General features: G+C 33.8%; 1 protein-coding gene across 1 annotated transcript; it reads left to right on the forward strand.

Annotated features, from left to right (window-relative positions):
* The first annotated feature begins 12,212 nt into the window (after positions 1 to 12,212).
* LOC111366670 (receptor like protein 3-like) lies at positions 12,213 to 15,248 on the forward strand. The gene is made up of 9 exons (XM_022987378.1): positions 12,213 to 12,323; positions 12,389 to 12,457; positions 12,500 to 12,610; positions 12,794 to 12,912; positions 13,843 to 13,959; positions 14,054 to 14,070; positions 14,159 to 14,484; positions 14,679 to 14,737; positions 14,822 to 15,248. The coding sequence occupies exons 1-9, from the start codon at positions 12,213 to 12,215 to the stop codon at positions 15,246 to 15,248; spliced, it is 1,356 nt and encodes a 451-aa protein (XP_022843146.1).
* Positions 15,249 to 15,808: the final 560 nt, after the last annotated feature.

Consider the following 15,808-nt stretch of genomic DNA (forward strand, 5'->3'; position numbering starts at 1 on the left):
GAAGGGAAGATTGCATCAATAGACCCAAGTACAAATGTGCATCACGTGCCACTAGGACGAGATTGTTGGAAGGTTTGGGTTGACGAGGTGTACATGAGTCATTTGCCCTTATATAGACCAACGGAAGAATTTCGAGTTCTTAGTGACGCCATAGGAAGTACTATTGCTTGGCCAAAGAGCTGCATTAGACTTATTTGACGAAGGTACTTTATAAATTTCTACATTTTTTTTATTTACGTATTTGTCATTAAACATGTTTCAAGAGTGGCTATATATGTGTGCATACACAAGTTTACAACCTTGAATGTGGAAGTTTGTTCATGGCATTACTAATGAGTGCACAATGGCTTCTCTTAAAAAAGAAATTGATCTTATTTTTAAAAATCAATCAAGTTTTAATTATGAGCTTGTATTCTTGAGTGTGTGATTCAATTTTTTTCTTTAAATGACATAAATCTGCTGTTATATACGTTGAATGAGTATAGACTGGTTATGTAAGAAGAATGAATATAGTTGTGTCTTAAAAAGCTTTAAATGACATTGTATTGTTTCTAAATTGTTTGCTCTTTTTGATTAATTTGTTGTTATATTCTTTCTTTCTTGCAGTTACATGGAGCTGAAGTGAGTTCGAAAATTTCTTTTGAGCTTGTATCGTCTTGGATCTCGTCTATGTAAAAAGATTTGGCTGGGACTCGTTAGAAGCTTCGGTTATGAATCGTTTACATAACTTTTAGACATTTTTCATAGTTCTTTGGTTATATGGTGTATATTTTTGAATTGAAGTATTTATTATGTTTTGATGAAGTAATATTGCATATCGGATCGTGTTTATTGGCTTAATGAAGCACTTTTAATTTTTTGTTGGCTTAAGGTACTTGTGCGTAGATAGTAAAAATATGTTTTTAATTCACAGGTTTAATTGGCAGAAAAAATATAAAATAATTGATCAGAAAGATAAAAATGACATTTATGACAAACTCCAGTTTCGGCAACGTGCAAGAGCACGTTGCAGAAACTTGGTTTCGTTGCAAGTTTTGGCAACGTGCAAGAGCATGTTGCCGAAACTTGGTTTCGGCAACGTGCAATGCACGGTTTCGGCAACGTGCATTGCACGTTGCCGAAGAAGCAGAAAAAATATAAAATAATTGATCAGAAAGATAAAAATGACATTTATGACAAACTCCAGTTTCGGCAACGTGCAAGAGCACGTTGCAGAAACTTGGTTTCGTTGCAAGTTTTGGCAACGTGCAAGAGCATGTTGCCGAAACTTGGTTTCGGCAACGTGCAATGCACGTTGCCGAAACTCATTGCTCTATGGCAACGTCTCATCCCACAACAGACGCCTGAACGTTGCCATAAGTCTACGGCAACGTTTTCTGCCTGTTGCCAAAAGTGGTTTTTGGTGTAGTGAATTTTACCAAGGTTATCTTTCAATCCACTATTTAATTTTGATCACACAATTTGATCAAGGTCATCTCATATACCTATCATGCTTTTCAAGCATAAACCAACTCAATTGGTTCCATAATTGAAGTCATATTCAATGAATAAAAAAAAAAATTTCTTAATTCACAAGAATTGCAACTTCTCCAATCTTTTTACAACTTATCACTTTCACGAGATAGCATTATGTCATATTGGATAATAAGATACATGTTTACCTTATTCACATTTGGACAAAATCACATTTTGTCATATTCTTATACAAATATAATCTTACATAAGATCATTTTTACTACCATTTTCAAAGATATCAAGCATCACTGCCAACTATAGACATAATTTTGTGTTCTATAAAATGATTCCATGTCTCAGTAATTGCGCAAACAATTTCTAATAGAACATAACACAATTTGTCATAATTCAAGCAAATGCACTTGTACTTTAATCAAATTCTCTTTAATTTGATCATACAAATTTGACCAATGTCAACACATAGACCAAAGAATGTATGCAACTTACCAAACTAGTGACACTTCACAAGATAGTAACATTTGTTTCCAACGTGTGTCATTTTATTTTAAACAATAAGGCACCTATTAAAAAAATAGCAATATTCCTTCAATGAAAGTTCATGTACTTTCAACAAAATGATCGCATCCTTTCAAACATTTATACATTTCACATACAATTTTAGAATATTGGTAGTTATGGAAACTTCAAAATGAATAGACACAATCTTTCATTTTTAATTTAAACACTAATTCTCACACCAATTCAAATTACACATAAACAGGTGTAAGCATCGCACTCTTTCATATATAAGCATCGCACTCTTTCATATATAACTGTTCATAAATGAATCATTTCAATTTTAATGAAATGCTACTGACGGTTATACAAAGAAAATTCCACGAACCAGAAAATTCAATGTATGGCCAAAAGTCACGAATAAATTCACCGGTTCACATTGCAGCAATGTATGCATTTAAATATATATATTATTTTCCATCAGCATCTATCATTTGATCATTAAGTATGCATCATATAAATTACTATCCATTTACTGAGTTTTGTCTTCTTCCAGTAACGTATGTCAAAACTGGATTTGAGAACAAAATACTGGTGCATGATGATGTATGATATTAAATCCATTTTATCAATATCCACGTAAATTATGCATACTGAAAAGGTTCAAATTCATGGTCCTTGACTAATTATGGAAAAACACGCATAGGCAGCCATGTATTTTTGGCCATTTCAACCATAATTAAATAAATTAGAAAGCACTTATCTGCAGTTTTTTCCATTGACGGCAAACCAGATTCAATCTTTTCATTCTTCAATCGGAAACCTTTCTTTCCAAATGTTCTAGATTTCTTTGACAGAATTTGTCACACCAACCAATCCAAAACAAGATCTTGAATCATCAACTTGATCGTCGCTAAAGTGATTTCATTCTCCATCGCCAAAATATCGTTTGAGATTGTTGGAAATTTATGCCATCGGGGAAAATGGAGATGAAAATTAAGAAATAGAAATTCAAGAAGATGTAAATTAACAAGGAAAACAAACCAATATGGAAGGCTCAAACACGAAAATGATTCGTTGTCCTCAAACGATATTTGCCCCTTCTCGTATACAAATTTGGTGCTTAAAAGATTTTATGGCAAATAGTTCGTAGGATTGATCAAGCCTTGTTGTAGAAAATCACAAAAGCACAAATGATTTTTCCACCCGAATCTTGAAGAACACTTGAAAAACATGAATATGGAGGGAAAAAAGTTTAATTCTTTCATGTGGATTTGTTTATATGTTTTTTCACATACTTGTGATTATTTTTCAATGTCCATTAATCACTTATTTATAGACATGAAACATTGCCACACGAAAAGGTGTCAAAACGAAATGAAAAGCCGCCAAAATTCAAACCAAAAATTGTCCAACGGTCCCTAATTTATAACCATGCGACCGCATGGTTTTAACCCATGCGGCCGCATGGTTTATCCAGTCCGAGGCCATGTGGCCTCGGTACATCACCGTGTGACCGCATGGATATTTGCCCATGTGGTCGCATGGGCCAAATTTTGGCCCTGCTCAGTGTTCAATTCCGTTTTCATTTCGATTTCAATTTCGTTTTCATCCTATACACTGTTTATTGATTGTGAACAATATTTTCCATCAACTGATGGCATCTTCAATGTTGTGGTTTGAACATACGTATCCCATTGGCAATTTTAGATTTTAAACCATCCATGAATGTCCCGATAAGGGCCTTCTGTGTCCATCCTCTAACCTGATTTCCAAGCCTCTCAAACTCCCGTTGGTATTCTCTCAAAGAGGTTACCTGTTTGACCCGTAAGAGGGCCTCATCGAAGTCCTCACAATCTGATGGCTCAAACCGAGCCCATAGCTCATCTTCGAAGTCTTCCCAGGATAGTACCCTCCCTTCACTTCTGTATGTCCTCCGGAGCCACTGCCACCATTGGTTTGCCTCGCCCTCTAAGTGAAAAGTTACTAAGGATACTTTTTGAGCTTCGGGAATGGCTTGGGATTCAAAGAATTGGTGCACACGGTTGAACCGTTCTGTAGGATCATCGCCCATGTATCGCGAAAATTCCAATTTTGCCATTTTTGAAGAGCACGCTAATCGTATTCCTTCAGTGTCTTCATGTAGGTTGTCATTATGGCAGTTCCGTGAGTTTTCTCCTCATTCATTATTGTGGAAAGTATTATTAGATCCTTCCCCAGACGAACGCAGCATTCCAGTTATGCAATTGAAGTTCTCCTCCATATTCTAGAACTTATCAACGAAACCCAACTCCATGCGGTTCATTCCTTCTTGAAGGCCACTAAGCCCAGCCTCCAAGTTCTCAATTCGTTCCTTGTTGTTTGACATTTCTCAATAACCCCGCTCTGATACCACTAATAGCGGTCCCGATCAAAGACAAATAAAATATGAAAATTAACTCTCTTAGGGTGAGAATTATACCACAGTTTTGATGAATAATTCTGATACCCTCTTTATTCACGATCAAGGCTTTAAATAAGCCAAGCTTTGACAACTTGTGCTGAATTTCAGCCAAAACAAATTACAACAAAAGGGAATAAAAACAGAAATGGAAATGATTTCCTTAAACTACTCCAATGGCTAGTTGACTTAGCATGCTGGAGGCTTTATTCCTTGCGTAATCTTTGCAACAATTAGCCCATATATTTAGGATTCGTTTGTGGCTGCCTTGCTGACCTGTGTGGTTTATCAGCTGTTGATTTATTGGAGTTGATTGAGAAATTCACAATCCCAATCTCCTATAGATGGACAATAACATCAGATTATTACTTGCTTTAGTGTAATGTCCCGGAAATTTATAGTATAGAATTATTTAATAAGTAGGATTTTCGACATAGACATTTTTTAATCTTGAAGGACTAAATTGAAATAGCATTAATTTTAATTTTGTTTGGGCCAAATAATTAGATTTTAATAGAGCGAGATTTAGTATATCAATAATGGGGTCTTTTATAGTTCATATTAAATAATGCATTATGGATTCGGAAAAAAAAAAAGTTAATTCGAATAAGTTAGGCCGAAGATACGAAAATTCAAAGAAGTTATCTTTAATTGGTCATTAATTAAGTTGGTTTATGATTTAAATTTTTTATGGCAGCCACGTGTGGGAAGATAAATGTTGATTTTGATAATGGTAACCTTTTCTTGATTTGAATAAAGTTTAATTGTAATCTTAATTTGAATTTGATAAGATTTAATAGTAATTCTAATTATGTATATATGACATGATGGTGGAGGGTACACGCACAAATGCATATATACATGCACGGTAGAGAGTTTTAAAGGCAAAAGCAATTTCCACTTTTAAGGCTACTCAGGAAGTAAGGATATTGGAACATGATTTTGAATTTTTATTTCAAATATCTGTTTGATCTAATGAGGTAAGATGCATAACTTGCAAGTGGATTGTTTCTGTATATTTTTATGTATTTACTAATTTATGCATGAATTGTTAGTGGACCTTTGGGTTCGACCTAAAGAAATGTGAACTCTTCTAGATTCTATATAATGAAATGTGAAATTCTTTAAGAATTTGAAATGACTACATGATGAGTGTCTCTTTCGATAACTGATATGCTTCAAACAAAATATGGTATGAAATGTCTATTTTATTATTTTATATAATTGTGTATGAAAACTACACGAATCATACTGGATAATTTAAAATACCTACTATTACAATAATTTATAGGTTAGTTCAGGTCGATTGGAGCTGTGACAGGATATTGATGTGGACTGCCAAAAGGATTTGAATAAATAATAAACGTTAAGTTTTTCTATCTTTTAAATTAGTTATTTAGTTCTAATTGCATTCAAAGATATTTATATTTAATAGTTAATTGATTATGTTTGTTTCGAATAGATACAATTTTCATGTATTGAGTTACTTAGTTGACATTACTTATGTTTTTAAAATAAAGGAATAAATTATTATCTTTTCCGCATTTAATGTGAAGAATAATATAACTTTTAGTAACACTCTGTGATTTATAAAAATAAAAAATAAAAATAAATAAATAAATAAATTGGGGTATTATAGTTTGGTGTCAGAGCCCAATCTACTTTTCTATAGAATTAATTAAAAAAAAATTATTGTTCACGTGAACATTTGCTGTTTAATATAAAAAAATTAATAAGTTTTAAAAAAATACTGTTCGCGATGAACAATGACTGAATGTTCAAATAAAAAAAATTGACAAATTTTCTTTCTTAAAAAGTTAGATATTAAACATTTGTGTGTGGTAGATTTTAGATTAAATTATGAAAGTCTTAGAATGATTTTAGATGATAATATTTTTAGATTGATTTTAAATTGATTTATATAACATATTTAAAGTGATTTGAAATTGATTTAGCTCTAGCCTTCTAGTGATGTTTCAAAAAACGATCGAATAAAGCTTCACGTAAATGAGTTTAATAGGAATTATCAATTAGAAATCTATATCTTAAAAACTCTTTAGTTCCTATTTATTGTGAGTTTTCTTGATTTGCTTAAAGGTTTTGTCAAAAGACCTAAACTATTTAAGGAGAGCTTAGAATTTAAGTAGTCCGCTTGTGAACCCCTTCCTCACTTGAAAGCCTTTTGATTGAACATTATTCAAATCAAAAAAGATGAAAAACAATATTTAAAACAATTCCAAGTTTTAAAAAAAAAAAATTCTATTTTTAGAAACTTCTATTTCAAAGTATTCCTAGTCTAGGAAATTTCTATATTAAAAATAATCAATGTATTTTTATAAGAATTAGAAGTTTAAGGATAGTGTTTTTGTATTGTTTTAAACATGTAATAATGTGAAAAATCATTTGCACGCGACAGTCACTATTCGACCGCTCTCATATTGATCCAAGATATGAAATGAAATATTATTCTTTTAGCATGATTATGAGTCATCTTACTTTATGTTATGAAATATATAAGCACGTTTACCTTGTATAATTTATTAGTTAAACTTTTTCACAACGTATATGAATGTTGTTCATGCGAGCATTGAGTAAAATAAACTGTCACTAAAAGATTAATCATAATTGAATTTATACATGTCACACATGATTAGGACTTGGCAAACAACTAGGATGACTATGAATAGTCCAGTATACCTAAGTCTTGGCCAAATTACTATCGAGAACTACATAAATTGTGAAGTGAGATAGGACCGAACATTTGTTCAACATGTTGAAGATTTCCTATCTAAGTGGGAGTAAGAAAGATCTTTCAGATATTATGAGGAACTATCCTCTCGATATACCATCTTATAAGTACTATGCGACCTCAATGAAGAGACATGGCTTACTTTGTAAGAGATATGGATTATGAGCTACATTTGCCTGAAGATTGGAATAGGGTTGATTTTAGAGGATACTGTGAGTGTGAGGATATTATAACCTTATGGAACCATAGATGATAGGAGTTGGAGCCAGAGTCTGAATCAGAACCAGAACTAGAAGAGGAACTCGAATCAGGCCTGAGGAGGACCCCGACCATAAATTCAAGCCACAAGACTTCATTGATTTCTTTACGAATTTTGAGCCCGAATCATTCATTACTTCAGATGATAAGACTCCATCAAATAATATTTGTAGGCCTTATAGAGATTAGAAATGGATGTTATTTCCTTTGTTAGAATTTCTACTTTTTTCCTTTAAAAAAATATTATAATAATGATAATGATAATGATAATGATAATAATAATAATAATACTTTATGCTACATGTAAAGATTTGGGGATTTTAAATTTTCACTATTAAGAATTTATATTATTGAGATTGTCATGTTGCCTATTATTTTCTAAGACAAAATTTTATTTTGTGTGAAGAAAATGGCATGACAACAACAAAACCAAACTACAGTCATCAAGGATTTGTTGAGGTCTATATAGGATCTGGGTAGACAACAAGCACACGCTTGTACTCAGAATGCATGGACGAATGCTCACAACACCAGTTCAATTGTTGAACAGTTCCGCCGTTACAAGTTCCCAACCTTCGATGGCAAAGTGGATTCAGTGGCGTTGAAGAATGGATAAGAGGGATGGAATGAATCTTCAAACAACTCTCATGCACTGATGCCCAGAAAGTATTATGTGCAGATTTTATGTTGGTTGATACAGTGGGCCATTGATTGGAGTTTGCCTCAAGCACTAGAACTGAGGCATAGTAATGTGCTCTGACTTAGACACGATTCAAAGAAGAAATGAAGAGAAAATACTTTCCACAAGCCCTGAGAGATCAAAAGGAGACAAAGTTTCTACAACTTAAACAAGGAAAGATGAATCTTGAGGAATATAAGAGAATGTTTGAACAGCTATCTAGATATGCTCCAAATCTAGTAGATACTAAGGTAAAGAAAGCAAGGAGGTTCAAACTAGGATTGCGTCTGAAGATTGGTTGAATAATGGTCTCCTATCAATTCACCACATATAGTTAGTTTTTACAAATTGCTCGAGAAATGTCAAATAGATTAGAGATTGACCTAAATGTTCAAGAAGGTGCTGAGTCATTGGAAAAGCGAAAATGGAATGGTTGCAACAAAGAGAAAGAAAATGAAGAAAATAGGAGAATTAATATTGGATCGAGTTCAAGAAAATTGTTTCGTCCTATCAAAAAAAGTGCAACAAGGCACATGGGAGTGAAAGCCCAAGAATGAGTAACCAAGAGAGGTGAATTGGTTTTTAAAATTTTTTCGAAAATTAATTCTAGATTTAAACTAAAGTGATAGCAAATAAGACAATTAAAGAAATATGCACAATTACGAAAGCAAGTAAAGACTAAAAAGATAAATTCAAATAATAAGGGCAATATAAAAGCAATAAGTAAAAGGAAGAGATGATGCAAACGATATAATTGTGGAGATTCAATTCAAAGTAATGATCTACATCCTCCATTACTAAGCTCTCTGACATGAGCAAGGTCTTTTCATTGTGTTAACTGACTTATGGTACAATCCAACCCTTTATAACGCTTCTGATGGCTACAAACAAGGAGCAATAATCCTTATACAATGTTGAGCTTTATTGGACCTTAACATGACCCACACTATTAAGCCTTACGGGACCTCAATATGACCCATGCTATTAAGCTTTATGGGACCTCAACATAACCCACATGATGACTTACAACAAGGAGCACCGATCCTTATACAATATTGATCTTTGTGAGACTTCAACACGACCCACACTTTATCAAAGTAATTTTAAAATGAAAACTTCCCTTGATAAATAATACAAAACAACTTAAGTATTAAGAGAGGTTAACACTTGAATGAATAGTAATAAATGATAACTCAAGTGTTAAATGAAAAACTTTGATGAATATGATAATTAAAAATTAGATTTAATCAATCAAAATGTTTCAATGAGAAGATGAAGAAGAAATTAATATAATGTAAGTTCAAAAAATATTCTCAAGAAATATATCTCTTTTAATGAATGATTGTAATAAATTAAATACTAAAAGAGAAATGAGAAACTTTGATGAATATGATAATTTTACAAATTTGATTAAAATAATCAATGTTTTCAATATGAAGATGTATAAAGATTTATGCAATATAAGTACAAAGATCTTCTTCAAAAATATGTCTTTCTTTTAAGATTGATATAAATAAGTTGAGCACAAAAAAATATGAAAAACTTTGATGAGAGAAATGATTCAAGAAGTTTGATTCAATAATCAAAGTTTTTCTTATAATGAAATGAATGAAAAATGTAAGCTCAAGGAATTCTCTCAAAATATATATATCTATATTGTTTTATGCTCTTGAATCTCTTGTAAAAAATGGAAAGAGTAGGGATATTTATAGAGTTTAAAACGTCAAAAAAATCTGTAATTGCGAATGACTCATCCGGTCGACCGCCTCTTGTCCTGATGATCAATATAATCGTTTGTATAGTAAAAACCAAAGTTCAAAACAGTCAAATTTTGGACCGTTGTAATTTTTCAATCGACGTCCACCTTGGGCCGGTTGATCGTCCTCCTAGCATGTCGACCGTCGACAGCTTTCAACATTTTCGTGTTTTGGCCCCCGTTTGACCTTATTTGAAGGTTTTAAAAGGCATGGACTTTCAGAAAGTATTTTTAACTAATTTTTCAAGATAAAAATATATTTTTCAAGTCAAAATATACTTTAAAAGTCATTTTTATATTTGATCAAAACGTTGCATTCGAATGACCTTTAATACACAAAAATTGTTTTTAACGCATAGAAGGATTTTGATCTTATACATTCATTGCCAAATATCAAAGTGTTAGTATCTTTACATTTTGTCTAAGAGATCAAGTTTTTGATCTTCTTCCGAAGTTTGGCTCTTAAATTCTTCGATCTTGACCTCCTCCTTTGATGTCGTCTCTCATGCTCTTGATCTTGATCTTTCTTGGTATTTATCTTTATGCTTTGCTTCCACTTTAATCTTCATTTCAAATCCGATATATAATGCTTGATTGATTTTAACATTGAACTATCATCACTAAAAATAAATTGTCAGAAGTAATATTATTCTTATTTGTTATGGTCAAAATATTGAGGATGAAGTCAATCATAGGTCAACAAGGAGAATATCTGTTTGGGAGTAACGAGCACTATCGATGAGGTAAGGCAGGTCACATTATTAAAAATTGCAAAGAATTCCCCCCAAAGGAAGATAATTAGCAAGGAAAGAAAGAGAAGGCAAGAGTTTTTGCTTTAATTCAGGATGAGGCAACAGAGGACCCAGACATGATTGCAGGTATTTTTATGATATCTGGAGTTCTTGCTTATGATCTTATAGATTGTGGAGCTACTGATTCATTTTATTTCTGCTACATTTATTAATAAGTCATGTATAGTATGTGAGGAATCCGATAATGTTTTACAAGTAACGATCCCATCGGGCAAACTTTGAATACTAGTAAGATAGCTAAAGCCATCAAGTTAAATATAGATGGGAAAGAGTTTAAGATTGACTTCTACATATTACATATAAAAATTTTGAAGCTATTTTGAATATGGATTGGTTGGGGAGTAATCATACAATATCAAGAAAAAAAGTGTTTTTCAAAAACTAGATAAGAGGAATTTCATTTCCTCGTAGCAAAGGTTAAGTCGTACCACGCATCATATCAGCCTTGCAAGCAGAAAAGACGTTGAGGAAGTAATCTAATAATGGATTTCTAATACATATCACTGTTACTTAAAAAGTTAAAATGACTGCTAATGATGTAAACATTGTAAGGGATTTTTTGATTTTTTCCAGATGATCTACCTGGTACCTCACTAGACAAACAAGTGGAATTTTCCATAGACCTTATACTTGGAGCATCACCAATATCCAAAACTCCTTATAGGATGGCCCCAAAAGAGCTGCAAAAGTTAAAATTGCAACTACAATAATTGTTAGCTAAGAATTTTATCCAGCTGAGTGGATCTCCTTAAGATGCACCAATCTTTTTCATTAAAAAGAGGGACCAGTCAATGAGGATGTGCATTGACTATAGGGAGTTAAAAGTTTTTCTATCTTTAAAATTAGTTATTTAGCTCTAATTATGTTCAAAGACATGTTTATTTAATAGTGATTAATTATATTTGTTTCGAATAGACACAATTCTCATGTTCCGGGTTACTTTATTGATACTATTTATGTTTTTAAAATAAAGGATTAAATTCTTATCGTTTTCGTATTTAAAATAAAGAATAAATTTTTTTTAGTAACACTCTAGGGTTTATAAAAAATTGAGGTGTTGCATACAAAATCAATTAAATCATTTATCATTATGTGAATTTCTATAAAACAAGGTAAAGTGAAACTCTCTGTATTATTCAGTTTAGGAGGGAGCTTGTGTGTTAGGATTGCGCTACACTTTTTAGTCAATGCTATTGTTTTATCTACTGACAGCTTTCTCTTCTTTATCAACGTCTATCTCAAAAACTTAGTATAATTAGAAATTTGTAGAATGACATTAATGAAAGGAATGTTGATGTGAAGTTGTTTGAGTGCATCCAAAAACTTCTTGAATTGCTTTTTAATCTTGTTATGCAATCTTTAAGAAAATGGGATTGGAGGCGTGTGTTTATTAACAAGAACGACTATCTTAACCTATGGACTGTTTGCACTTCCTGATTAACCTTTGCTAATTCTAAAGGTTGACCCACTTGTTAGGTATCTGATTCTTTTAAATCCCTTTCTTCTTCACAGTGATATTTGGCAACTGAACTCCACTTCTTATAGTAATGGCCTGGACCTGTTGGTCTTTGGCTACGCTCGATGTCTTTAAGGGAACGAAAAATGCGCACGTATACTTGGACAAGGCTAGAGACTTACTTAATTATGTCCCAACTACTGTATAATTTACAGCTTCAACTACTAATACATGTTCCTGTAGGTTCTTTTCTGCGTTGCTTAGTAGGGTACCTTGTGTACTGAGCTACTAATTCTTCCAATGATGACTTGTTCTCTTGTTGTTGCTGATATCCTAGTGAGTTGCCCTAAATCTAATTTCTTCTGCTCTGATTATTAGCCCATGAGAAGTTTGGATGATTCCTCAAACCTAGATTATCATGCTGGAGTAAGAGTTGTTCTGTTGCCTTTGAAAATGTTAAGCATAACTAACCTCCTCATGCTGCAACATGTGTGTCTTAAAGGATAGCTAGTTGTTATGTGATCTGTCCCACGGCCCCAGCAGACTGGTACTGGTTGGTAAACTATGTTTACATTCTGAGTGAGTTTGTCTAACTTCTTTGTTAGTACTTCCAGTTTGAATGCCATTATTGTAACTGTATCTATATTGTGAAATAACCTCTTTTTTCCTCAGATTTTCCCTTACAATTGGCCACATAGATTGATTTTCTACAGTTCTATCAAAAAAACTAAGGCGTTGTATATAGGTAAAGTCATATTTGATCAGCCTATTGAAGAGTCTACTGTGTTACAGTATTCAAGATGTAGGTCTAAATAAAAGATGTAGACCTGGGCGTTTTTAAGTATATCTAGATTTGTACATTTTCTGAAATAGTCCTTCAATCTGTCCCATGCCTCTTGATAGCTCTCGGGGTCCTTCTACTCAAAAGTATGAAGTTCGTTCTGTATCATGTAATTCCACAAAGTGATGCTCCCTAGACGTAAAGAGTGTAGCCATTCTCGTGCACATTCCTCTAAAGTATGAGGGAATGAGCGCACTTGAAATTTGTCTGTTGACATATCTTCATAACTGATTATTTAGCAAAGCATTAAGAAGGTATGTACTTGGTCATGTGAATTTTCAGTTGGTCTTCTAGATATCCTAATGATTTTGAAATAAGTTAATGATATCTGGTCAAATGTGGAGTTGGTCTATCCAAAAGACGGATAAAGAATAGTCAGTCATACATAGGATCTGAAGCGGGATTCACATAATTCCGTACTAATACGTCACCGTCATTCACATTTGCTCTTGGCGGAGCTAGCTGTGCTGGCGGATCTGGTGGAAACTAAACTTGATTTTAATTTTTTGCTACTTATCTTGCTTCTCTCTATTATCTTCTACGTTGTTCAAAGGTCCTTACGATTTCGGAATCTAATGGTAGGAGCTTGATTTTTTTCAGAATCTTGCATAAACTATCAAAAAATAAACAAGAGAGATTAGATGTGTAATTAATAGCCTAAAATAAAATTTGTGCAAATCTCAAAGCATACATGATCGTCGACAAATAATAATTTTAGTGAGTTGAGAGTACGTTCCATAGGGAATAAATTCTAATTTTAGTGTATAATATCTTTGGTACCTTCATCTGTCTTCATCTTCTGATGTTTTCCTAATAATCATCAAAACACAATAGACCCATCTTGAATTAAATCCTACACATAGTCATCAACTTATTTCAGCCATGCTCTTGTCTCCATTCCGTTCTTCTTCCTCGTCCTACTGGTGTTTCTTGGATTTGCTGTTAACTGTAATACTGGTGTATCTTTCTTGTTCTGTATATATCTGCCATGGCTCATGTAATGAACAAGATCGGAACGCTTTATCATCATTCAATCTGAGTATTAGTACTCCATCTCCTTTGTATTGGTCTCTTTCTTTTGATTGCTGCAGCTGGGAAGGAGTTGGATGTGATGAGAGTGGCAGGGTGAACAGTCTATTTCTACCATCGAAGGGGCTAGTTGGAACCATAGCTCCTTTTATTGTAAACCTCACCAGTCTCACTCAACTCGTCACGGAATCAGCTCTCTGGTCCTATCCCGGATGGATTTTTTACGGCCTTGAACCGCCTGGTATTCATTGATATAAGCCATAATCGTCTCACCGGACAGTTATCAGATTCTGATAAGCTGATGAGTACTGTCACGACAGTGGATTTATCCAGCAACTGCTTTTATGGGAGAATCCAATCTTCATTTCTCCAGCCAGCATTGAATTTGCAAAGATTTGATGTCAGTAATAACGGCTTCTCCGGTTCAATCCCTTCATCTATCTGCAGATTTTCACCTTCAATTGTGCATCTTGATTTCTCCAATAATGACTTTGTAGGCCAATTTCACACGGTTTTGGCCAGTGTCACAATCTATTGAGACTACGTGCTGGTTTCAATAACCTTTCGGGTGCCATTCCCAGTGATATTTACATAATTTCATCACTGCAAGAACTGTACTAGCCTGCCAATAAGCTCTCTGGAGTGATAGATGGAAGCATTGTTAACCTCATTAACCTTTCTCTCTAGGGTACTGAATTGACAGGAATGATTCCTCAAGATATTGGGAGGCTCTCCAACTTGGAACAGTTGTGGCTTCACATAAATTAACTAAATGGAACTCTGCCCTGATCTCTTACGAATTTTACGAGACTTGCAAAGCTGAATTTTAGGGTCAACCTCCTTGAAGGTGAACTTTCTGCTTTTAATTTCTCCAAATTCATTCAGCTTAGATCCATCGACCTTGGGAATAATTTCTTCAGAGGTAGATTGCCATCGAGCATTTTTTTATGCAAGAATTTGACTGCAATTCGCTTGACTTCTAATAGTTTAAATGGAGAGGTTTTGCCTGACATAATGGCATTACAATCTCTATCCTTCTTATCCCTTACTAATAATAGCCTAAACAATATCACCAGTGCTGTGCGCATCCTAACAGTGTGCAAGAACCTCAGAACTTTAATCCTCTCAAAAAACATTTACAATGAACCACTGCCTGGAGATGAAAACTTGATAAGAGCTGGCGAGTTCCAAAATCTTCAAGTCCTGGGTTTAGGTGGCTGTGGATTCACGGGGTCTAATTCCAATTTGGCTGTCTAGACTAGATAAGCTGGAGGTTCTAGACTTATCGCTTAACAACATCATAGGCTCCGTCCCACGATAGTTTGGGGATCTTCCAAACCTCTTCTACTTGGATTTGTCCCGAAACCTTCTATCAGGAAACTTCTCCATGGAACTTATAAAACTGAGAAGACTAGCAACACAACAGACTTCAGATCAAGTAGACCAAAGTTATTTAGAATTGCCTGTCTTTGTTCAGCCCAATAATGCCTCCAATCTGCAATACAAACCGGCTCTCCAACCTGCCACCAGCAATATATATCAGGATATACATTGAGATTGGCCAATTGAAGTTTGTTGTTGCCCTGGATCTCCGCGAAAAAAATTTCTTTGGCAGCATTCCGGACACAATATCTAATCTCACTAACTTGGAGAAACCGAACCCATCTAGCAACAATCTTTCGGGCCAAATTCATGCATCGCTCAAAAATCTTCACTTTCTGTCCTTTCTAATGTTGCCGACAACAATCTTGAAGGTCCTATACCAGTAGGAGGTCAGTTTGACACGTTTCCCAATTCAAGCTTTGAAGCAAATCCAC

Source organism: Olea europaea, chromosome 18 (assembly GCF_002742605.1).
Source record: "Olea europaea var. sylvestris chromosome 18, O_europaea_v1, whole genome shotgun sequence".
In the NCBI taxonomy this organism is placed as follows: Eukaryota; Viridiplantae; Streptophyta; class Magnoliopsida; order Lamiales; family Oleaceae; genus Olea; species Olea europaea.

What these genes read in the sequence shown, in the direction of transcription:
- LOC111366670 (XM_022987378.1), top strand. Translation starts at nt 12,213, where the DNA reads ATGGCCTGGACCTGTTGGTCTTTGGCTACGCTCGATGTCTTTAAGGGA. An exon ending in ACCTCCTCATGCTGCAACAT is followed by an intron (nt 12,611 to 12,793) that starts GTGTGTCTTAAA and finishes TTTTTTCCTCAG; the next exon opens with ATTTTCCCTTACAATTGGCC. An exon ending in ATTTCTCCAATAATGACTTT is followed by an intron (nt 14,485 to 14,678) that starts GTAGGCCAATTT and finishes CTTTCTCTCTAG; the next exon opens with GGTACTGAATTGACAGGAAT.